The sequence below is a fragment of the Euprymna scolopes genome, chromosome 46 (assembly GCF_053919585.1).
Source record: "Euprymna scolopes isolate OS-2025 chromosome 46, ASM5391958v1, whole genome shotgun sequence".
In the NCBI taxonomy this organism is placed as follows: Eukaryota; Metazoa; Mollusca; class Cephalopoda; order Sepiida; family Sepiolidae; genus Euprymna; species Euprymna scolopes.
The window spans coordinates 81,958,201-81,983,723 of record NC_136527.1 but is presented as its reverse complement, the minus strand read 5'-3'; the positions used below and the strand labels follow the sequence as shown (position 1 = coordinate 81,983,723).

Genomic DNA, 25,523 nt, shown 5'->3' with positions numbered 1-25,523 from the left:
ATAAACACAATCAAAGTTCTGATATTCAGACGTCAAAATAAGGTATGTAAATTTTTTTTTATCTTACAACAACGGAATATGTTTTGTTCAGTTTCAGATGATTATTTTAAGCATATTTGTACCCCCTCAAAACAAGGGGGGATGTAAGCAAAAAAAAATACATATATAAATATTGTTTATGAAAAATAAGTACATTGTTATAAAATTCATTCTTCTCTTAATAATCGCTGAAAATTTCGTATTGATTGGATAATTACCTGATTTTTGGTGGATTTTTAAAAAGACGGTCCGTCAAAAAGTACTGACTTGCCCCCCCCCCAGTTTTGGCGGTGCCTAGACTAAGCTATTTTTGTACAAACAAGATGTTTTCTTTATTTTATTCATATCTTAGGACTTTACGTAATAAAATTTACAAATAAAATGATTGAATATGTTTTATTTTATAATTTAAAATTATTTTATAATTTAATATTTAAAACATTGACAATACAAATAATATGTTGTTTAACAAAAAAAAAAAAAAAAGAAATTATGAAAGACGAAGTTTTTCAATGATTGGTGTTTTATTTTATAGTTAAAAATTTTTCTTTGAAAGACCCAGAAAACTATTAATTATCTTTTAAATGATTTTTACAATGAATTTATTGAACTTCAAAATTTAGCTGGATTGTTTAGCTCGCCATAAAAAACAGTTTTCCAAGCTTTTTTTTTTTTTTTCACGTGTACAATTTTTTTTTTTTTTTGCCTTTTGGAAATGAACTTTAGTCTGTAATCTTTCAAATATAATCCAAAAGTAATCGAAAACCTATAAACTGTTTATTGATAAATCGGCTTTCAAAAGATTACACCCCTTACTTTAATTCGTCTATTTTTTGCCCGTTAAAAAGCCAATCAATTTTTTAAAGTTAAACGATTTCTTTTCTTTTCTTTTTTTTTTAAATCATGACCTTTCCTTTGCGGGATTGTGGACAAGCACCTTTTCTTATAATAATTACTATTAAATAAATATTTATGTAAAATAAGAAAAAAAAAGACGAAATTTAAGCCAATTTAAAAAAAAAATAGCTAAAAAGTAGACACTAAACTGCTTTTTTTTTTTTTGCCAAATTTGCAAAATCTGGCCATAAAAGGGATATTCTAGCATTCGAATTAAAATCAATTCAAAGAATAAGAAAATGTCATTTTCTTTTGTTCGTTGTCCTTTAAAATGTTAAAATATTACGATAAATAATAAAAAAAATAATTTTACATGTAATATTCAGTAAAAAATATCGCATCCATCTAAAAATATATCTCACTTCTTTTTTTTTTTAATTTTCTGCGAACTAGCTTTCTCGTCGCCATTTTTAAAACGTGAAACTCGTCACTAACATCGTCACATCAATGATTGATTTTTCGATGACGACATATACGTTTCTTATTTCCCACCGGTAAGTATATTATTATTATTATTATTATTATTATTATTATTATTATTATTATTATTATTATTATTATTATTTTATTATTATTTGTTGTTTCTTTAAAATATATTTAACAAACAACATATAATTTACTTTCTTCCCTGTATTTTATTATTATTTATTGTTTCTTTAAAATATATTTAACAAACAACATATAATTTACTTTCTTCCCTGTATTTTATTATTATTTGTTGTTTCTTTAAAATATATTTAATAAACAACATATAATTTACTTTCTTCCCTGTATTTTATTATTATTTATTGTTTCTTTAAAATATATTCGATGATTCGTTACATTACATTTTCATCGATTTTATTTTTATTAATGTCATCAGTTATTTTCTTAGAGATAAATTTATGTTATTGAAGTTTGTTTAGGCAGATTTTCCATTTAATTGTACAAATAGCCTCGAACCCTGTTATCAAAAAAAGGGACACGTTGGGTCGACACCGATATACAAGTTTGTTTACGTAAAATGTATTTTAGATTAACCACGTTGTTTAACAAATAAAATAATTAAATATGTTTTATTTAATAATTTAAAATTTTTATTTAATAATTTAAAATGTAAAACATTGGACAATACAAATAATACGCTGTTTAACAAATTAAAAACATAATGAAAGACAAAGTTTTAAAATTATTAAAGGTGTTTTATTTTTTAATTTAAATTTTTATTTTAGAAAAAAAATTAAAACATTAAACAATACAAATAATACGTTGTTTAACAAACATAAAAAGAAATAATGAAAGACGGAGTTTTAAAATGATTAAATGTGTTTTTCATTAATCACGTGATAGAATTAATCAATATTTAATCAATATTTAACTCCATCTTTCATTATTTCTTTTCGAAAACAAAACCAACATTTTATTTTTATTGTCCAACATTTTTATTTTTAAATTATAAAATAAAAAAACATTTAATAATTTTAAAACTTACTCTTGCATTATTTCTTTTATTATTGGTTAAACAACGTGGTTAATTTAAATTAAATTGTTATCACAGGATTAGATTTTCAATAATAACGTTAATATAAACAAACTTCTGTTTACATTAAGCAATATATACCGGTGTCAACCCAACATGCCCCTTTTTGGATAACACGGTTCGAGGCTATTTGTACAACTACAGAAACTCTGCCAAAAATGTGATCATGGGATTAAAATTTAATTTCAATTAATCGCGTTATTTAATAAATTAAAATAAAATGCAATTTTAAAATGATTAAATATGTTTTACTGACCAATAAATATGAAATTTTGGGTACTTTTGTATTTTTGTGCTGTGCTGAAACGTCATTATTTTGAAAGCCATTCTTAATATGAGAAGGGAGGGTGTTTTGTAACTATTCTTTTGTTTCCATCTTACCAATTAAAGAAACACATATCATGAAACTTGAATTTAAACTGAAAAAAAAACACACAAAAAACTATATAATATTAGCACAGTACCATCTTTCATCGTATGCATCCAAGGACAATATCTACTGCAGAATTAAACGGAAATTTGGTGCTTATGCATTTTTGGTATTGTGCTATTTTTAAATATTTTTTTTTTAGGTTAAACAGCCTCCCCATGTAAAGAAAGGCATTCAAAGTAATGACATTATTACTTCAGCACAGTATCAAAAATACATAAATACCCAAATTTTTATTGTTATTGTTCAATGTTTTTAATTTTAAATTATAAAATAAAACATGTTTAATCATTTTAAAACTTTATCTTGCATTATTTTTTTGTTAAGGACCCCCTTTTTCATGTTAAGAATAGCTTTCTAAATTATACCATTATTATTAATGAGTGAAAGTGTCATTTTTATTTAAAACAGACCAAAAAAAGTAGAATGTATGAGTAAAAAACATCCCAAATTTAAAATTGAAATGTAAACCCTTGTTACGTTATTCTGTTTACTATTGCAACTTATATATATATATATATATATATATATATATGCATACATATACAAAAAACTTCTATATAAATATATAAACAAGAGTAACAAAAAACAGAATGGAGTGAAAAGGAAAAGAAATTTATTGTAAACAAAAAGTTAATGTCACAAAAACTATTTTACACTAAAGGGATGGTCGAAGGGAGATAATTTAGGTTTTTGTTCTAGCAATACATCAAAATTCAAAACCTATTTAAATACCATGCAAAGATATAATTTATTTGGTAAAAATCAAAATTCAGAAAAATCCATATTTTCCAAGATGTGGTTTGTTTGAATAATGGTTTATTAGGCTTAATGTTCAGTGTGCTCATTAATTTCTCATTAGTTGGCCAGAGTTATGATTGTTGCAAAAAGGTCGCCCATTCCTTTCAATGTGGTGTATGAATCAATAACTGGTTTTAACAAATGCATACACTTCTATTTATAGTAATCGCTAGAGAATGTTCCAGAATCCCATAATATAGAACACTTAGTTTCTGGAACCTTCTGGAACGAACGAAAAAAGAATACTCTTTCAGTTATATTTATTAAATATGAATTTGATTATTAACATTTAAGAAAGTGAACAACAATATTTTTACGGTATCTTTTGTTTATTGAATTAGTTGGTGAAATGCCGAATACTTACATGTAAGTTCTTATTACTCTTTAAGCACGTTTATAATTAGTTTGGTTTCAATTGTATATTGATAGAGAATTACAGATTCCGACTAAAAATGGTTCAGCAGTTCAACGGTTAATTGCGAAAATCAACCCCATGCATATTTAGTTCATACAAAAGTTTATTTTTTTAATGTGATTTCTCTCACTAGAATTTATTTAAATTACAAACATATTTATTATTAATTGAAATGTTTTTTTTATAAATCCTCCAAAAAAATATTTTTAACGAATCCCCTCCGCATGTTTGGAATGTTTTTCCAAATAATAGCTTTATTCTTTATAAATTTAGTTTAAATATAACGATAGGGCATTGTTAACTATTTTGTAAACATGATTTCATTTAATAATTTAATAAACAGAATCTTTTTTGTCCCATAATAAGATTAGTTAACAAAGCCGTTGACTTGAACGTAATAGACCATAACATGGCTACCACTGAGCTTCACTACATATTACGTTTTGAACTGCATGTTACCAAATTGGGTGTCTATTACGAAAGCCGTTCTTAACATAGGAATGTTGTTGGTGACCATTCTGAAAGCCGTTCTTAATATGAGGAGGTTTGAGGTTTCTATTCTAAAAGCCGTTCTTAACGTGAGGAGGTTGGGTGTTTGGCAACAACATCAACACCGGATGGAAATTTTTCTACAAGATGAGAGGGACATGCTTCCACCGGGCAAGGCCGGTTAGCAGGTCCTGTTAGTAGAACATAATATAGCTGGCACTGAACTTCACTGCATACTACTTTACTTATAATGTTTTTGAACTGCATGTTATTTTTCTGTTTGATAAACACCTGTGCTCTGAATCACTGCACTCTTACTAAGTATCTCTTAAATGTTCAAGGGTTATATTCTAAAAAGTGTCTAATCACATACAATAGTACAAGATTATTTTGTGTAACGATTGGATTATGTTTGAGAAAAATCTTTTTGAGTTGTTTTAATTTGCTTAAGTTTGCAATAAACTAATCAATGTTTAAAATATGTCTATCATTTTCTTCCTAATTTGTTTTAGTTTGCAATTAACTCATCAATGACGTATGTTTTACGATGCAGTTTATCAATTTCTTTGTATCGAAATATTTACTTATATATAAAAGAGTTACATAAACCACACATTTTTTATTCTATCGAAATATTTACTTATATATAAAAGAATTACATATACCACACATTTTTTATTCTATCGAAATATTTACTTATATATAAAAGAATTACATAAACCACACATTTTTTATGCTATCGAAATATTTACTTATATATAAAAGAATTACATATCCACACATTTTTTTATTCCATCGAAATATTTACTTATATATAAAAGAATTACATATACCACACATTTTTTATTCTATCGAAATATTTACTTATATATAAAAGAGTTACATATACCACACAATTTTTTATTCTATCGAAATATTTACTTATATATAAAAGAATTACATATACCACACATTTTTTATTCTATCGAAATATTTACTTATATATAAAAGAATTACATATACCACACATATTTTATTCTATCGAAATATTTACTTATATATAAAAGAATTACATATACCACACATTTTTATTCTATCGAAATATTTACTTATATATAAAAGAATTACATATACCACACATTTTTTTATTCTATCGAAATATTTACTTATATATAAAAGAATTACATATACCACACATTTTTTTATTCTATCGAAATATTTACTTATATATAAAAGAATTACATATACCACACATTTTTTTATTCTATCGAAATATTTACTTATATATAAAAGAATTACATAAACCACACATTTTTTATTCTATCGAAATATTTACTTATATATAAAAGAATTACATAAACCACACATTTTTTATTCTATCGAAATATTTACTTATATATAAAAGAATTACATATACCACACATTTTTTTATTCTATCGAAATATTTACTTATATATAAAAGAATTACATATACCACACATTTTTTTATTCTATCGAAATATTTACTTATATATAAAAGAATTACATATACCACACATTTTTTATTCTATCGAAATATTTACTTATATATAAAAGAATTACATAAACCACACATTTTTTTATTCTATCGAAATATTTACTTATATATAAAAGAATTACATATACCACATATTTTTTATTCTATCGAAATATTTACTTATATATAAAAGAATTACATCAACCACACATTTTTTTATTCTATCGAAATATTTACTTATATATAAAAGAATTACATCAACCACACAATTTTTTTATTCTATCGAAATATTTACTTATATATAAAAGAATTACATAAACCACACAATTTTTTTATTCTATCGAAATATTTACTTATATATAAAAGAATTACATAAACCACACATTTTTTTATTCTATCGAAATATTTACTTATATATAAAAGAATTACATCAACCACACATTTTTTTATTCTATCGAAATATTTACTTATATATAAAAGAATTACATACACCACATATTTTTTATTCTATCGAAATATTTACTTATATATAAAAGAATTACATATACCACACAATTTTTTTATTCTATCGAAATATTTACTTATATATAAAAGAATTACATATACCACACATTTTTTTATTCTATCGAAATATTTACTTATATATAAAAGAATTACATATACCACACAATTTTTTTATTCTATCGAAATATTTACTTATATATAAAAGAATTACATATACCACACAATTTTTTTATTCTATCGAAATATTTACTTATATATAAAAGAATTACATAAACCACACATTTTTTATTCTATCGAAATATTTACTTATATATAAAAGAATTACATATTACACACATTTTTTTATTCTATCGAAATATTTACTTATATATAAAAGAATTACATAAACCACACATTTTTTTATTCTATCGAAATATTTACTTATATATAAAAGAATTACATAAACCACACATTTTTTATTCTATCGAAATATTTACTTATATATAAAAGAATTACATAAACCACACATTTTTTATTCTATCGATATATTTACCTATATATATAAAAGAATTACATATACCACACATTTTTTATTTCATCGAAATATTTACTTATATATAAAAGAATTACATCAACCACACATTTTTTTTATTTTATCGAAATATTTACTTATATATAAAAGAATTACATAAACCACACATTTTTTATATCGAAATATTTACTTATATATAAAAGAATTACATGTACCACATATTTTTTATTCTATCGAAATATTTACTTATATATAAAAGAATTACATAAACCATGTGTCATTATCGAGGATGTGAATAGATTGAATAAGACATAACGACCGATCAGCTTCTATATAAATGGCGTCTTTATTTACATATCTCAAACATGCGTACACCGGTAACGGGGCGTAACTCCAGCCGGTGAAAACTCTTGTTCAGTCCCTCATGCAACATCTTCACTTTTCTCAATAATAAAAACAGAAGATAAAGACAAACAAAACAAAAAAAAAACAAACACAACAAAAAGTCTGATAAGAATTAAAACAGTCTACAAAACACAGTGATCTAGGCATTCCTTGGGCTGACTACCCTGCTACCTAACAGGGATTATTCTGCCCTTTCACTTATGTTGTGAAATCCTTCAATCTCACAGGATCTCTTATTATTCTTCCTGACCGTGTTGTCCGCAACCTTTCCGGAGTTGGTTTTGTTGGGGATGGGGTCGGGTTGAGGTTTTCTCTTATTTCACCTTCATATTGAGGTGGTTCTGAGTTATATATCTCTTCTGTACTCTGCCCTGTATTCTTGGGTAACTCGCTCTGCACTTCATATGGCTGGTGTATTCCTGATGTGAGTGGGGGTGTCTCTGCAGTTTTCTTCAAATCTCCTCTATTCCGTCGATATAAGTCCCCATCCACTTTTACATGGTATGATCGCTCATCCAGTCTCCTCCATACAACAGCTTTTTTCCACTCCTTTTGACCATTTATGTGTGGTTTCATCCGTACTACATCTCCAGGATACAATGGTTTAAGTGGTTTTACTTTGTGGTTGAAAGCATGTTCTTGCCTCCTGCGGTCTTGCTTCACTGATTTTCTCAGATTTTTGGGCAATTCTGGTTTGAGTAAATCCTCCCTGGTTGGGAGAAGTGTTTTTGTTCTCCTTGACATCAGCTTCTGAGCTGGTGATAAGAGACCTTTGGCTGGCGTATTCCTGTGATCCAACATTGCTAGGTATGGATCAGCCTTATCGTCCATCGCTTTCCGGAAAAGGTTCTTGGCCATCTTTACCGCAGATTCCACTTTGCCATTTGCCTTGCTATTGTATGGACTGACAGGTGTATGTGTAAAACACCACTTTTTTGCAAAGGTAGAAAATTCCTGGCTACTAAACTGAGGCCCATTATCAGTTACGACCTGGTCTGATATTCCATGTCGTGCAAAATGGTGTTTAAGTTTAGTTATCACTGTCTTTGCTTGTGTATTGAGAAGATGATCGATTTCCCAGAAGTTGCTCATATAATCAACTGTGCACAGATAGTCTCTATCTGCAAACTTAAAGAGATCTACTCCCACTTTCGCCCAGGGTCTGTCAGGAACTTCATGGACCATTAATGGTTCTGCCGGGTTGGCCACTTCATATTTTCTACATGTGGGGCACTTTGACACATAGTCTTTGATGTCACTGTTCATATTTGGCCAATACAAGCATTCTCTTGCTCTTCTGCAACATCCTTCTACTCCCAGGTGTGTGGAATGCAGCTTTTCTTTCAACACCGCCCTCTGTGTCAGTGGAACCACTACCCGGTTTCCTCTGAAAATTAAACCATCTTGCACCGTCATTTCATTCCGCATGTTAAAATATGGTCTCACCTCTGGGTCAAGATGTATTTTTTCTTCTGGCCATCCTTCCAGAATTACTTGCTGTAACTGCTGCATGCTTCTGTCTTCCTTCGTGGCTGAGCGCAGTTCAAGCAGCCTTCTCTCTGTTACAGGAATATATTCTGCTTCCTTGACATCATCTTCATCGTCCATATCTTCACTGCTCAATGCATAAATGTATGCTCTTGATAGCGTGTCTGCAAGGAACATTTTCTTACCTGGATGGTACAGAACTGTAGCATCGTAAGCCTGTAGTCGCATCAGCATGTTTTGAAGTCGTTTTGGGCATTTCACCAATTCTTTTTTCATAATCGCCTCCAGTGGCTTATGATCGGTTAGCACTGTTATCTGTCGACCAAACGTATATTGATGAAACCGTTCACATGCGTAGACTACTGCTAGTAGTTCCTTTTCAATCTGTGCATACCGAGTTTCTGTGTCGGTCAGTGCACGGCTGGTATAGGCTAGGGGTTGACTTTCTTGTAATAGTGCAGCCCCCATGCCCTTCTCACTTGCATCGCATTGGATGACCAAAGATTTATTGGGGTCATAGTACCTCAACACTGGTGCCTCACTCACTAACTCTTTCATTTTCCCAAAAGCCTCTTCATGGATTTGGGACCATGTCCATGGCACATCTGCCTTCACTAAATTTCGAATTGGGGCCATCACATCAGATATGTGTGGTAGAAATTTTGCCAGGTAATTCACAAATCCAACCAATCGTTGCACTCCTTTCACATCTGTTGGACACGGCATCTCTTTTATGGCTCTTACCTTCCCAGGATCAGGAAGTAAACCATCACTGGTTATTATGTGTCCCAGGAAAGATATAGACGTTTGTCGTAAGTTCAATTTTCCAGCATTCAATCGCATCCCACGATCACGACATCTCTGCAACAGTTTCCTGAGTTTTAGGTCATGATCAATTGTTGCTTCTTCCATCGTTTTACCCTTCCCAATCACCAGAAGATCATCCGCTTTGTTAACCACCCCCTCCAAATCGGACACATTGTTAAAAAGGGTCTTTTGAAATATCTCTGGAGCTGGAGAAATACCGAAAGGTAAAACCTTCCACCGGAACCTACCGTATGGTGTAGCAAATGTTGTTAAGCGACTGCTGACTTCGTCTAATTTTACATGCCAGAATCCATCTCGTAGATCTAGGGTAGAAAATACCTTGCTATCAGCCAGTTCTGGTAGTAAATCGTCCAGTGTAGGTAACTGAAAATGTTCCCTCTTCAGAGCCTTATTCAGTGGTCTTGGGTCTATACATATCCGCAGGCCTCCATTTTTCTTAGTTACCAGTGCTAACGCACTTACCCATGGTGTTGGGTCGCCCACTGGTTCAATAACATTCTTCTTAACCAGTTTTTCCAACTCGACTTTTAGCTTGTCTTTAAGTGCCACTGGTATTCTCCGTGTTGCTGCAACATTTGGTGTTACTCCTGGATCCACCTGCAAATGTACCTCTCCTGGTAATTGACCCAATTCTTCCTTGAATACATCTCTGAAGTCATTGATAATGCTTTCCGAGTACTGGGTGCTGGATTCATTCATTTGGGAAACTTTGGCGACCATTTTGAATTTGTCGTTATTGATTGTGACGAGTTCCATTTTCTGGATTGCATTTGCTCCCAGTAAAGGATGGAAATCCTCTTTCACAATGACAAACTTAACTGCATATTTCTGTCCAGTTTTGGGGTTTATCATTTTAACTCGACACTCTCCTAACGGCTTCACTTCTGCTCCATTCCACATGACAAGGGTCTTATTTGAATGTTCCAGTGTTTTTCCCATCACGTGTTTCACATTCAATATGTTCACGGACGCTCCACTATCGAGCTGAAAAGCAATTGGTTTTCCTTTCACCATCATTTCCGCCTTTATCACCTCTTGATTCACAGCATTCACCTTTTCCTTAATCGTTATGTTGTCTACCTATCCATAGTCTGAACTACTACTGTCGTTTTCCTGGTCCTCATATTGGGTTTTGACAGCCTGCACCTTCTTTTTCCTTGATACTTTGCATTTCGCGGCAAAGTGTTTTTTCCCATTACATTGATAACAGGTCTTGCCAAATGCAGGACATAACTCTTTTCTCGGTCCATGCCGCAGTGCACACGCCCAGCAATCTCTGTCAGTTTGAGCCAATGTCTTTCTCCTCGGTTTAAAATCAACCTTGTTCACTCCTTCAGGCCTTAGGATTCTGGACTGGACCGTGGCATTTTCAGACAGCTTACAAATGTCAATACATTTTTGTAAGTCTAACTGTCTTATTTTCAATAATTCAGCTTGTGTCTGTGGGTTGTGTATTCCCAGCACTACCTGATCTCTGACTACTGATGAAACGCAATTGTCACAAAAATTGCACGTTTTTACTAACGTCCGTAGTGCCGTAATAAAGGATTCCACAGTCTCTGATTCTCCTTGCTTTCTAGAATGAAATACGTAACGCTCGTAGGTTTCATTCGTTTCCCCTATAGCGTATTTATCGAATGCCTGCATAATTTCGGTGGGTGTTCTTTCATCCTCAGGTGTTAGAAATTGAAATCCGTAATAAACTTTCAATGCGTCATCTCCCAACGTGTGAAGCAAAAGTGCCGTTTGATACTGTAATGACTGTCTCGTCAAACACGTAATAATGGCGTAGTTATGCCATTTCAGTTTAAACAACTTCCAGTTCGCCGATAAATTATCTTCCATACATAAGGGCGCTGGTGGTCTTATGCCAGCCACTGGTCTGTTTGTTTCTTCCATGCTTCCATCCGACATTTTCTTTTTCTCTTCCACGTGACGTACGTACGAATTACAATTTTAAACAAGAACAATAAAGTTACTTATCTGTTTCTGCAAATAACTTTCCGCTTCTTATCCTTTTGTACATCTTACTTAGACATATCTTTATCCCACTCGCGGCCACCATGTGTCATTATCGAGGATGTGAATAGATTGAATAAGACATAACAACCGATCAGCTTCTATATAAATGGCGTCTTTATTTACATATCTCAAACATGAGTACACCGGTAAGGGGGCGTAACTCCAGCCGGTGAAAACTCTTGTTCAGTCCCTCATGCAACAAACCACACATTTTTTATTCTATCGAAATATTTACCTATATATATAAAAGAATTACATAAACCACATATTTTTTCTATCAAAATATTTACTTATATATAAAAGAATTACATATACCACACATTTTTAGCACAAAGTTTTAATGGAAAGTTTTAGCGTTTTATTAAAAAATGCAAATTCTTTAAGCTTGAACATTTATAGGTTGCCTTTTTTTCATCATAAGTAAGCTGACATTTGAATTAATAAAAGTTTGGCTCCAATATTTCTTGTAAAATATTAAAAAATGTCTTTATGCAGTATTGAAAATGTTGCAAATATTTGAAAATCATTTGAAGATTTAATTAGAGTAATTTTTGTAGATAAAGAAAAAACTGATAATATTGTGACGTCATACCTTCTCAGCCTACATGTAATAAACCACATGTAAAACGTTATAAAGCACATTGATGTGGCAGCTGAAAGGTGTTAAACAACGGTTAAGAAATATCACAAAAGTAAATAAATTGTGAACAAGAGCAGATATGTAGGAATACATGAAAGGAAATAACATCAGTCAAACATTGGTAAAATTCTAAACAGTGAATTAATAATCTCACAATAATATATCAATTTTTAACTCGTCTTTAATTTGATAAAAATATTTTGACTATTCTTTAATAAACCATTCTTAAAAACCCTTAGAATTTGTATCATAAATTTAATTCCAACATATTTCATCATTTCCTTAAGATATGATATGTGAAACACATTCAATTCTTATTAACATAACCTCAATTTAATGTTTTCTGACTAAAGTTTTCTGTAAAACAACAGAGGATAATTAATGACAATATGGTCATCAGTTCTTGTTGAATAGTGATAGTGTTGATGAAACCGTCTTGCAATATGGCAGCAACCCCTATATCGCAAGCACTGGAATCCAACCCTTAAAAACTTGTGCTCCAAATAGGAATGTGCTGCCTTTATGTTACATCATATTTAGTTCTTGTTAATACTTCTTATATTAAGTAGCTTTATATAAACAATTGACTGTTTTAATTTATCAATGTGATATGTTGCAACAATACTCAATGCATATGCAAATGTAGACGTCCAGGATAGTCACAGTCCAAAGTAATTTTCTTGCAGCATTGAAAAAAAAAACACGTCCTTTCAAGAGATTTTTCTTATGTTCTGAAATTATTTGCTAATGTATTTGAAAATTAGTAAACTAAAATATGTTCATACCATTATTTTAATATAAGTGAAACATTAAGACAATTATAAGTTAAACACGTGTAGTTACAAATAATTTTTATATGCAGATGAATTAGAGGTGATTGGATATATTCCCTCAAACAAATGTAGATGGAATAATAGGATTAACAAATATCAGAAGAAAAACGTATGAATGAATAAAAATAGAAATATATAGAATATCACAGCAGCTTTTTCAACCAATTTTGTGTCTTTTTGATGCAAAGCAACATTCAGAAAATGTTTCAATATTTTTGATAATTTTGCATATTTATATATCAGTTATAATAATTTTGCATATTTATATATCAGTTATAATAATTTTGCATATTTATATATCAGTTATAATAATTTTGCATATTTATATATCAGTTATAATAATTTTGCATATTTATATATCAGTTATAATAATTTTGCATATTTATATATCAGTTATAATAATTTTGCATATTTATATATCAGTTATACGTACGTGTTTGAAGAAAGCAAAAATGTGTATGCAATGAATACTTTTTAATGGACATATGATTACTTTCATTGTTACATTAAGATACATGTATATATATTGTAGTATTGTATATATATATATCTCATATATATACACTGCGTATCAAATTATTAAGGAGTTTACAGTTTTTTAATATTTAAGGAACGAGAGAATAACAATCCATGAAACTTTGAGAAAGTGCTTACAATACTGTTCAGTAAAAAAAAATAAAAGTATTTAAAGCAGTATAAGCGAAAATATGGCAGATAGGAATATCTGTTGCTTTCAGTGTGTCAAGTTATTAATGAGGTTGAGAAAAAAACACATATACCCATAACTTGTTTATTGAAATAATTTTCAAAAATTAGATGAACTAGGATAAATGCTAGGAACATAATAACTAAGCAATTTTTACTTTGACATAATTAGTAGAGGATATGTGATCCCTTTTTATGAATGACTTGTGAAAGACGTGACTTTTGTGAAAGATGATGTTCCATAGAATTAGTCAAATTTGTGATTTTGTCAACAGTTATTCCTCGCTGTACCTATAAAGAAGCATTATCCTGCATCAAGATAATAGTTCTTCTGAACGTTAACCTTAGTTTCTTCAGCCATCATTCAATGTCCTTCATAAAAGCTATGTAAGCATTTAACATCATTTTTACGCCTTCTGGGACTTTCCACGTGCCAACTAAAGTACCTCAATTAATCCCAGCCCATATCATTATCCCACCACCATCTTGTTGGCGCCTTAAACGCTGATGAAGGTGTAGTCCATCTAGTACCCATCCATTGCTGCAGCCATCTGGGCCATCAAGAGTGGTACACACTTCATCCATAAACAAAACTTTGGAAAAATCCGTTTTCATGTTGTCCTCCGCCTCATTTCAATCGGTTTTGTATGTGATGTTGCTTTAATGGAGGCTTTGTCACAGGCTTCGCAGACGTTGCCACTTCTTTCAGAAGGTGATATCGAGTACTTTTTGAGATATTCTTCAATCCGGCTTGGTAAAAGACTTCTCGACTTGTCTGCCCAGGTTTCTTAACAACTTCACTTTGTAGGGTCCTTGCAAAGTTCTTCACAATTTGATGGTATCTTCCTATCATTTTCGATATTTCCAGGGTAGTTTTAACTTTTGCTAGTTGTTCTGTAATAGCACACTTTTCAGAACTACTCAAACCATCTTTACTTTATAAACCGACAAAACTGCCTTGTTAATAATTTGAGACTTAAAATATCATGGATTCAGTTGTTTACATTGCGCAAAATAGTACGAAAATTTCACAGTATGTGCAACTCAGCATTGCCAACGTTTCCAAAAGTTTTGATACAAAACTACCAGTAAGTTTGTGAAACTGGTAGAAAAATGTTATCTCGTTAATAATTTGACACGCAGTGTATATTGTAATATTGCATGTATAAATATAAATATGTCTCTTGTCACTATGATGAAAATCATAACAAAACAATATTTCAACTTGATAGTAACTTAAGCAACACTTGTATTGACTTATTCTGTGTCAAGTTAGAAATCATATGTGAATGCAAATATTAAAAATATTGGACTTCATTATTTTTTACAGATGTTCATGATTGAAACCTCAATTTTAATGGAGGATCATGATCTTTAAACATTAAGCTGTAAACAATTATGACTTTTTTGGAACACTACAGCGACATCTGTGAGGAAATTTATTATAATAATCTAGATGTTGTGCTTCAATCTAATAATATTGACAACAAAAAACAAACAGAATACTAATATGTGAATACAAATATTAAAAATATTGAACTTCATTATTTTTTACAGATGTTCCTGATTGAAACCTATTTCAATTTTAATGGAGGATCATGATCTTTAAACATTAAGCTGTAAACAATTATGATTTTGGGAACTCAACAGGAAAATACATCTTTGTGGATATTCTTGTCCGCAAAAATCACATTTAGTGATTCATAAAAGGACACACATTGGAGAACTTCTACTGAAGAAAAATAAAATAAAAAAGAGAAATGCAACATTCTTGTCAATCGTGTAGATATTCTTGTTCTGCAACATCAGAGTTAATTACACATGAGAATTCACACTAAAGAAAAGGCTCATTCTTGTAAGGTGTGTGGATATTTTATTCTAAAAATAAAATTTAGTCAGCCACACATGGGAAAACCAGACTAGATAAATTCTTGTCCTGGAATTCAGTAAGACCAAGAGACCAAAATAAAAGATATAATGCAATATATGAAAATGGTTAATTGGGGAGATAAAAATTATGTTCTCAACTTCTTTAGTAATTCAGTGTTTGAGAAATAAAGAACTTAAATGGAGCATTCGAATATCTATGTATCTCATATAGATTTCAAGTGTTAACCCCAGGTAGTGGGCCCCTTGATTTCTAAGAACTTCGACTGAAGTAAGATAAAACAAAAAAGAGAAAAGCCTCATTCTTGTAATTCTTGTGTGGATATTTTATTCTATTACAGAATACTAATATATGAATACAAATACTAAATATATTGAACTTCATTATTTTTACAGATGTTCCTGATTGAACCCTATTTCAATTTTAATGGAGGATCATGATCTTTAAATATTAAGCTGTAAACAATTATGACTTTTGGAACTCAAAAGGCCACACATTGGAGAACTTTATTGAGGAAAAATAAAATAAAAAAGAGAAATGCAACATTCTTGTCAATCGTGTAGATATTCTTCTTCTGCAACATCAGAGTTAATTACACATATGAGAATTCACACTTGAGAACTTGAATGCCTGGAGAGAACTTGAATGTCTACTAGACACTGTCCTCGAATGTCTAAGGTCTCTCTGTACAGGGGTTTGTCAGAACTATCTGGCATGAGGATACGTTTTCCATAGAAGTAAATCCTGACCAAATATTCAAAATCACATTTCGTATTCGCTGCCCAAATAAGATCTCCTCGCTATGGCTAACCCATATTAGCTTTTACAAGGAATGGTGCACCTTCTCCAAGTGATGTTACCTTAAGTAACAGCACGGAACTGGATACTCCACCAGACCAGATAAATTCTTGTCCTGGAATTCAGTAAGACTAAGAGACCAAAATAAAAGATAAAATACAACATATGAAAATGGTTAATTGGGGAGAGGAAAAATTATGTTCTCAACTGCTTTATTAACTCATTGTTTGAGAAATAAAGAACTTAAATGGAACATTCGAATATCTATGTATCTCATATAGATTTCAAGTGTTAGCCCCAGGTAGAAAAAAAAGAGAGAAAAGCCTCATTCTTGTAAGGTGTGTGGATATTTTATTCTAAAAATAAAATTTAGCAACACATGGGGAAAACGACATTCTTTTGAAGTTTGTTGATATTTTTCTTCTAACAAATCAAGTTTAGTGAAACACATGAGAACTCACACTGGGAATTTGAATTCCTACTTGACGCTATCTTCAAGTGTCTACAGTGAAACACATGAGAACTCACACTGGGAATTTGAATTCCTACTTGACGCGATCTTCAAGTGTCTACAGTGAAACACATGAGAACTCACACTGGGAATTTGAATTCCTACTTGACGCGATCTTCAAGTGTCTACAGTGAAACACATGAGAACTCACACTGTGAATTTGAATTCCTACTTGACGCGATCTTCAAGTGTCTACAGTCTCTCTGAAGAGCATGAGGATGCTTTTCCCTAGAAATAAACCTTGACGATTAAAAAACACATTTCGTATTCGCTGCCCAAATAAGATCTCACCAAGACTAACGAGGAATGGTTCACCTTCTCCAGTTGCTGTTATCTCAAGTAGCAGCAAAACCCGGATACTACATCAGACTAGATGAATTCCTCTTTTGGAATCCAGTAAGAAATATGTACTAAATCATACAAAATGGCTAATTGGAACTTTAATGGAATATCTATGTATCTCATATAGAGTCCAAGTGTTAGCCCCAAGTTGTGGGCCCCTTCATTTCTGAGAACTTCGACTAAAGTAAAATAAAACAAAAAGGGACACGCCACATTCTTGTTCTAATAAATCATCATTAATGGATCATATAAGAACTCACACTGGGAAAAAGCCACATGTTTGTGAAGTCTGTGGATATTCTTCTTCTAAAAAATCAAATTTTGTGAGCCATATGAGAACGCACACTGGGGAAAAGCCATATTCTTGTCAAGTCTGTGAATATACTTGTTCTGAAAAAGCAACATTAGTGAAGCATATAAGAAGTCACACTGGGGAAAAGCCACATTCTTGTCAAGTGTGTGGACATTCTTTTTCTGAAAAATCAACATTAGTACATCATATACGAACTCACACTGGGGAAAAGCCACATGTTTGTGAAGTTTGTGGATATTCTTCTTCTAAAAAATCAAATTTTGTGAACCATATGAGAACACACACTGGGGAAAAGCCATATTCTTGTGATGTGTGTGGATATTCTTGTTCTGATAAATCAACGTTAGTGAAACATATAAGAAGTCACACTGGGGAAAAGCCACATTCTTGTCAAGTGTGTGGATATTCTTGTTCTGAAAAATCAACATTAGTAAAACATATGAGAACTCACACTGGGGAAAAACCACACTCTTGTGACGTGTGTGTATATTCTTGTTCTCGAAAGCCAGACTTAGTCAAGCATATGAGAACTCATACTGGGGAAAAGCCATATTCTTGTCAAGTTTGTGATTATGCTTGTGCTACAAAATCACAATTAGCGAAACATATGAAAACTCACACTGAGGAAAAGCCATATTCTTGTCAATTGTGTGGATATGTTTGTTTTGTAAAATCAACGTTACTGAAACATGTGAGAACTCATACTGGTGAGAAGCCACATTCTTGTGATGTGTGTGGATATTCTTGTTCTGCAAAATCAACGTTAGTGATCCATATGAGAACTCACACTGGGGAAAGGCCATATTCTTGTGAAGTTTGCGGGTATTCTTGTTCTCAAAAATCAAATTTAGTTAGCCATATGAGAACTCACATCCTGGCATGAGCATACTTTTCCCTAGAAGTAATCCCTGACCATATATTTCAAATCACATAATATTCGCAGCCTAAATAATATATCCTTCCTACAGCTAACCCATATTAGCTTTTACGAGGAATGGTGCACCTTCTCCAAGTGATATAACCTCAAGTAATAGCATGAAGGTGTATACTCCACCAGACTAGATAAATTCTTGTCCTGGAATTCAGTAAAACCAAGAGACTAAAACAAAAGATATACTACAACATATGAAAATGGTTTATTGAGGAGAGGAAGATTATGTTTTCAATTTCTTTACAAACTCAGTGTTCGAGAGATAAAGAACTTTAATGGAACATTCGAATATCTATGTATCTCATATAAGTGTTAGCCGACTGAAATAAAATAAAACAAAATAAAGGGAAAACCACATTAAAACAGAGGGAAACTGAGTGCAAAAGAGAAATATGAAAACGATTTCTAAGTTGAAATGTATAAAATCGCAGGTGAATGTTCGGTGTCTGGTAGGATTCCTCACCCTGACTTAAACAAAATGATAGGAAAAATAAAGAGAAGAAAAGCCCACATTCTTGTCAATGTCTTTGGAGAGATTCAACTTTACAGATCGTTGAACATCAGGGATTAGTAAGCATATCAAACAAAAGATGACAAAAGTGTTCTATGACAAAGAAATACAGTTGGGCAGATACATGAAAGAAAGGACCATCAAGTCAGACATTGTAATATGGAAGAAGCCTGAACAGAAAAAGATAACAAAATATCAGGAACTAAAATGACTTAAAAAGAAATAAATATACTAGCTTACAAGAGCCATCAAATATAAATTAAAATCATAATGAACTCAAGTGTTTGGCCTTAAAAGAGCTGAACAGGAAAAGATAACAAAATATCAGGAGCTAAAAATGACTTAAAAAGAAATGAATATTCTGGCTTAAAAGAGCCATCAAATATAAATAAAAATCATAATGAACTCAAGTGTTTGGCCTTAAAAGAACTGAACAGGAAGAGATAACAAAATATCAGGAGCTAAAAACGACTTAAAAAGAAATGAATATTCTGGCTTAAAAGAGCCATCAAATATAAATTAAAATCATAATAAACTCAAGTGTTTGGCCTTAAAAGAGCTGAACAGGAAGAGATAACAAAATATCAGGAGCTAAAAATGACTTAAAAAGAAATGAATATACTAGCTTAAAAGAGCCATCAAATATAAAAATCATAATGAACTCAAGTGTTTGGCCTTAAAAGAGCTGAACAGGAAGAGATAACAAAATATCAGGAGGTAAAAACGACATAAAAGAAATGAATATTCTGGCTTAAAAGAGCCATCAAATATAAATTAACATCATAATGAAATCACGTGTTTGGCCTTAAAAGAGCTAAACAGGAAAGATAACAAAATATCAGGAGCTAAAAATGACTTTAAAAGAAATGAATATGTTGGCTTAAGAGTCAACAATTATAAATAAAAATCATAATGAACTCAAGTGTTTGGCCTTAAAAGAGCTGAACAGAAAAGATAACAAAATATCAGGAGCTAAAAATGACTTAAAAAGAAATGAATATACTAGCTTAAAAGAGCCATGAAATATTAATAAAAATCATAATGAACTCAAGTGTTTGGCCTTAAAAGAGCTAAACAGGAAAAGATAACAAAATATCAGGAGCTAAAAATGACTTAAAAAGAGCCATCAGATATTAATAAAAATCCTAATGAAATCAAGTGTTTGGCCTTAAAAGAGCTAAACAGAAAAGATAACAAAATATCAGGAACTAAAATGACTTAAGAAGAAATGAATATACTGGCTTAAAAGAGCCATCAAATATAAATAAAAATCATAATGAACTCAAGTGTTTGGCCTTAAAAGAGCTGAACAGGAAAAGATAACAAAATATCAGGAACTAAATATGACTTAAAATGACATGAATATACTGGCTTAAAAGAGCCATCAAATATAAATTAAAATCATAATGAAATCAAGTGTTTGGCCTTAAAAGAGCTGAACAGGAAAAGATAACAAAATATCAGGAACTAAAATGACTTAAAAAGAAATGAATATACTGGCTTAAAAGAGCCATCAAATATAAATTAAAATCATAATAAACTCAAGTGTTTGGCCTTAAAAGAGCTGAACAGGAAAATATAACAAAATATCAGGAACTAAATATGACTTAAAATGACATGAATATACTGGCTTAAAAGAGCCATCAAATATAAATAAAAATCATAATGAAATCAAGTGTTTGGCCTTAAAAGAGCTGAACAGAAAAGATAACAAAATATCAGGAGCTAAAATGACTTAAAAAGTCATTGTTATTTAAAGAAATAAATATACTTAAAAGAGGTATCAAATATAAATAAAAATCATAATGAAATCAAGTGTTTGCTCATGGACGAATCCATTTGATCTTTTAAAACAAATCAAAGAAAACAATAAAAAAGGGAAAAGCCACATTTTTTTAAGTGTTAAATATTCCTGTGTTTTTAAGTCAAATTAACTTCATTAATAAGACAGTATTACATAGAACACCCTGCAACGTCTCTCACACAGAAGAGACGTTGCGAGCCTGTCTTTGTTTTATCGTTATTTCCATGGCAAGTGCTCGTCTGAGCTCCAATCCCTGGTCCCCCCTCGCAAATCTTTCATGATAAACACCCGTTCAGCTGAAACCAGTCAATAATTTCCCCCTCTTTATCTGTGCCTAAATCAAAACGTAGATTCCATGAACAAAGCTTCTTTCTTAGAAGGGCACGCCTGTGAAAATCTCTTCCGTTTGCCTGTTTCTCACCTTACAACTTGGATGTCTACAAGTCCAACATAAAAAAATTCCTGATGAACCGCTCCCTTAAGTAAGACACTTTATCAAATCTCCAATACTAACGATTACTGTAATACTATCCCATTGATTACTGTACATGCAATAACCCTTATCCCCGAGTGGCTTCCGGGTCTTGATAAGTTGTGATTACTATGTAAAAAAAGAAATGGAAAGTCATAGTCTTACACAATATAATATCAAGTTTACTGATAAATATGAAAAGAATACACAATTAATAAACGACATATCCTTGCAAAATATGTGCATAATTTTATTCTAAGAATTCGCATTTAGTCATAAAAGAACTTCAAGCTATACAGCATTACTGTGGTGTTTTGTCGTAGAACGGAAGACAGAGCAAAACCTCTTTACTAGGCTTTATCGAACTAATTTCACAGCCAATAATAAACGTAAGAGCAAATAGTAAATGTAAGAGCAAATAACATGTAGCAGCAGTAAACGCAAGAACTGTTAGTAACGAAATGTTGAAGAAGAAAAAAAAACTCATCCCTTTTAAAAAGGAAAAGGAACCTGTACAAAATCACGTTCCATAGAAACTGTTAGTTTAACGGAAATATAACAATTACAGAGAACACACTTGACAAGAATAATACAACTCTATTAAAGGCATAATCATTTGAAATGAGAAAATCAGTTGAAGGAAATCAATACTGCACAGTTTTTTAAGGTTTGTTCAATATTACAATGTCTAGCTTAATGGGCTTGTCTATTATGTATCTGCCTGCCTGTATAACTTTGTCATAGAACACTGCAACCTTTGTATTTGTATGGTATCAGTAGTGCTTCATATTCCCAGATGAAAAGAATGATTTTAAACGACAAAAAATATCCAGAGCAACTAATAAAAAATCTTAATAAAAACAAAGTATTAAAACCTAAAGAATGATTGTAAACAATCAAATGAACATCCAGAATAACTAATAAAAAATCTTAACCTGGAAACAATCTGTGGAAGGCCACTCTGTAATGATATAATTGGTTACCAAAACGCAAAAGAACCCTTGGATATTAATGCAAATCATAATGATATCAAGTGTACTCTCCATAAATTAAAAAAATATCTAGTAATATATTTGGAGAACAAGTTGCAGATATATTCAAACAACTGTGATTAAAGGGGAATGTTAGAACCTTTTAAATGTCTCGCTTGAAACGTATAAGATAATACGGTATTGCTTGACATCCGCTAGTTTGCCTCGCCATAAGTCTAAATTATGAAAACAAGGGTGAAATGCCAGAGCCAAGAATAACATCCGGAATGTAAAAGTTGGATCGATTCTGGTATCGCAAAATTTCGACATAGACTGCCTATCAGTCTTCTGACTGAAGAAACTCATATTCAATAGCAAAAGCGAGTAAGACACTACGCTATTGAACAATACAGATGAATATACTGTCTCACTATCAAACATTGTTTCATTTTGTAAGTCCCGGACAGCGGCGATTGAGAAGAATATTACTGAATAAAATATAACAGTTGAAGTTTAGTTCATAAAAATAAACAAAGGACGTGTGAATGCAAGTTAATCGACATAAAATTGTTACAAATATTTTTTTAAAGCCGGGGAATAAAATACGGTTTAATATAAACAATAAGATGACATGGCTGGTTGTGTTATCATATATTCACCTAATAGTCAGTGTAAATCAGTCAGAGTTAGCAAAGTTAGAGTGTGGATTGACCAGAGAGTGATCAGCAGACGTGGATAGAGATTTTGCTTTTGTGAACCTTAAAGCAGTTGGACAAACTAGAATCTGACTAAGAAATGTTTTAGAGTGGCCATCCCAGAGCCTGGATCCGAATCCCATTGAAAATTTGTGGAGGATTTTTAAATTGAGGATAATGGAGAGGAAGCCTAAGAATCTCGCTCAATTAGAGGATTATTGTCAGGAGAAATGGACTAAATTTACTGCTGAAGAATGATACAAGTTAGTGGAAAACTATAATAAACGAATACAGCAAATAATTGAGGCTAAAAGCCATACAATCGATCATTAGAATTACGGTGCCAATAAATTTGAACAATAGAATTTTAAAATATAGTTTGTAATTATTTTATTATTCATTATTTTTTAAATTCGATTGTTGAGTTGGAAAGAGCAGTTCAAAATATATATTATACGTTTGTAATTTTGAAGGATTTTAATACAAAATAAGGTTTTTATTGAACCGTGCCAATAAATATGATCATGACTGTACGTACATAGAAAACGGATCGAAAAATGCTGACATAGTGATATGAGACAAAAGGTAGAGAGAAGCAACCTTAGTAGAAGGTAATGTTCACAATGATGCTGGGTTAAGCAGATGAAATGGAAAAGATAATGAAATATCAAGGTCTTTTGTATGACATGAAAAGAAACTAGAATCTTTAAAATATCAATGATGCTGAGTTAAGCAGATGAAATGGAAAATATAATGAAATATCAAGGTCTTTGTATGACATGAAAAGAAAGTAGAATCTTTAAAATATCAATGATGCTGGGTTAAGCAGATGAAATGGAAAAGATAATGAAATATCAAGGTCTTTGTATGACATGAAAAGAAACTAGAATCTTTAAAATATCAATGATGCTGGGTTAAGCAGATGAAATGGAAAAGATAATGAAATATCAAGGTCTTTGTATGACATGAAAAGAAACTAGAATCTTTAAAATATCAATGATGCTGGATTAAGCAGATGAAATGGAAAAGATAATGAAATATCAAGGTCTTTGTATGACATGAAAAGAAACTAGAATCTTTAAAATATCTCTCGGTTTGAATCTTTAAGGTAGAAGGTGAACGTTTGGCATCTGATAGGATGCTTCGTCCTCAGCTTGAATAAACTGATAAAAAACATTTAAAGCGGAAAGTCTTATTCATGTGAAATGCAATTTAAAAAGTCATTTACACATTTAACTGATAGAACTTGAATTCCTAATAGATACTATTCTCTATTTTTTAATATTTCCCTTTGATTGAGTTTGTCTGAAACAAACATGATTTAAAATAGTTTTCACTACTGACTGACTATTCACGATTACATAATAATCTCGATATAAGATTTATCCTATGTAACAATACGAAGCTGGATACTCCAACAGATTAGATAAATTCTTGCCTTGGAGTGTGTTAAGACAAAGTGAACACAAGAAGTGTGAGCTTTTTAAAACTATGGAAACCTATACTGGTTACAAACAAAGAAATTAAAACTGATTTGTTTTCTGATATTTTTTTACATCAACAATAAATTTGTGGTATTACATATTTCAGTTTTAATATCATTTTTCGTCTGCTTTTATTTTTAATTTCATGAAATAATTTTCCATTTCTTAGTTTCTAATTAATTACAAGTTAACCACGTTATTTTCCTTAAACCATTTTTTGCGTTTATCTTAGAAAGCAAAATAAAGATTTGTGTTTTAAAAGTGGACTTTGTTTTCTGATATTTTCTTATATCAACAACAAATTTGTGGTATTATATATTTGATTTTTAATGTCATTTTAGTTTGATATTATAATTTCCAAAGTTTTACTTATATTTTCACCCAGACTATTTTTTAAATTATTTTATTAAGAATAAATTCTATCATAATTACATTTATTTTTTTAATTTCATAAGATAATTTTCCATTTCCTCTTTTCTACTTAATAACAAGTGAACCACGTTACTTTCCTCAAACAAAATTAAACTTTATTTTTCCCAATTTAAAAAAATTGTAAAATTATATTATATTTTAACAGATTTAATATTTTATATTAATTTGTTTGGACATAATGGTTAGACGAACGCCTTCTTTGATTGATTTAAATTGTGTGATGTCAACAAACACACAATAACACTCTTATGATTTTGAGCGTTTTCTTTTGCCTTCATATCTTGGAAATCAAATGAAGTTTTTAAGTCATTTAAGAGTTTACTTTTAGGTGTATTTAGGTCTGTTTTGAACAAATATCACATTTAAAATTG

General features: G+C 30.8%; 1 protein-coding gene across 1 annotated transcript; it reads left to right on the top strand.

Annotated features, from left to right (window-relative positions):
• Window positions 1-1,269: 1,269 nt before the first annotated feature.
• On the top strand, window positions 1,270-24,986 carry LOC145271240 (uncharacterized). The gene is made up of 2 exons (XM_080126796.1): window positions 1,270-1,430; window positions 16,284-24,986. Exon 2 carries the CDS (start codon window positions 17,779-17,781, stop codon window positions 18,733-18,735), a length of 957 nt encoding a protein of 318 aa, XP_079982922.1. The 5' UTR covers window positions 1,270-1,430; window positions 16,284-17,778; the 3' UTR covers window positions 18,736-24,986.
• The last annotated feature ends 537 nt before the right edge of the window (window positions 24,987-25,523 follow it).

What these genes read in the sequence shown, in the direction of transcription:
- LOC145271240 (XM_080126796.1), top strand. Translation starts at nt 17,779, where the DNA reads ATGGATCATATAAGAACTCACACTGGGAAAAAGCCACATGTTTGTGAA.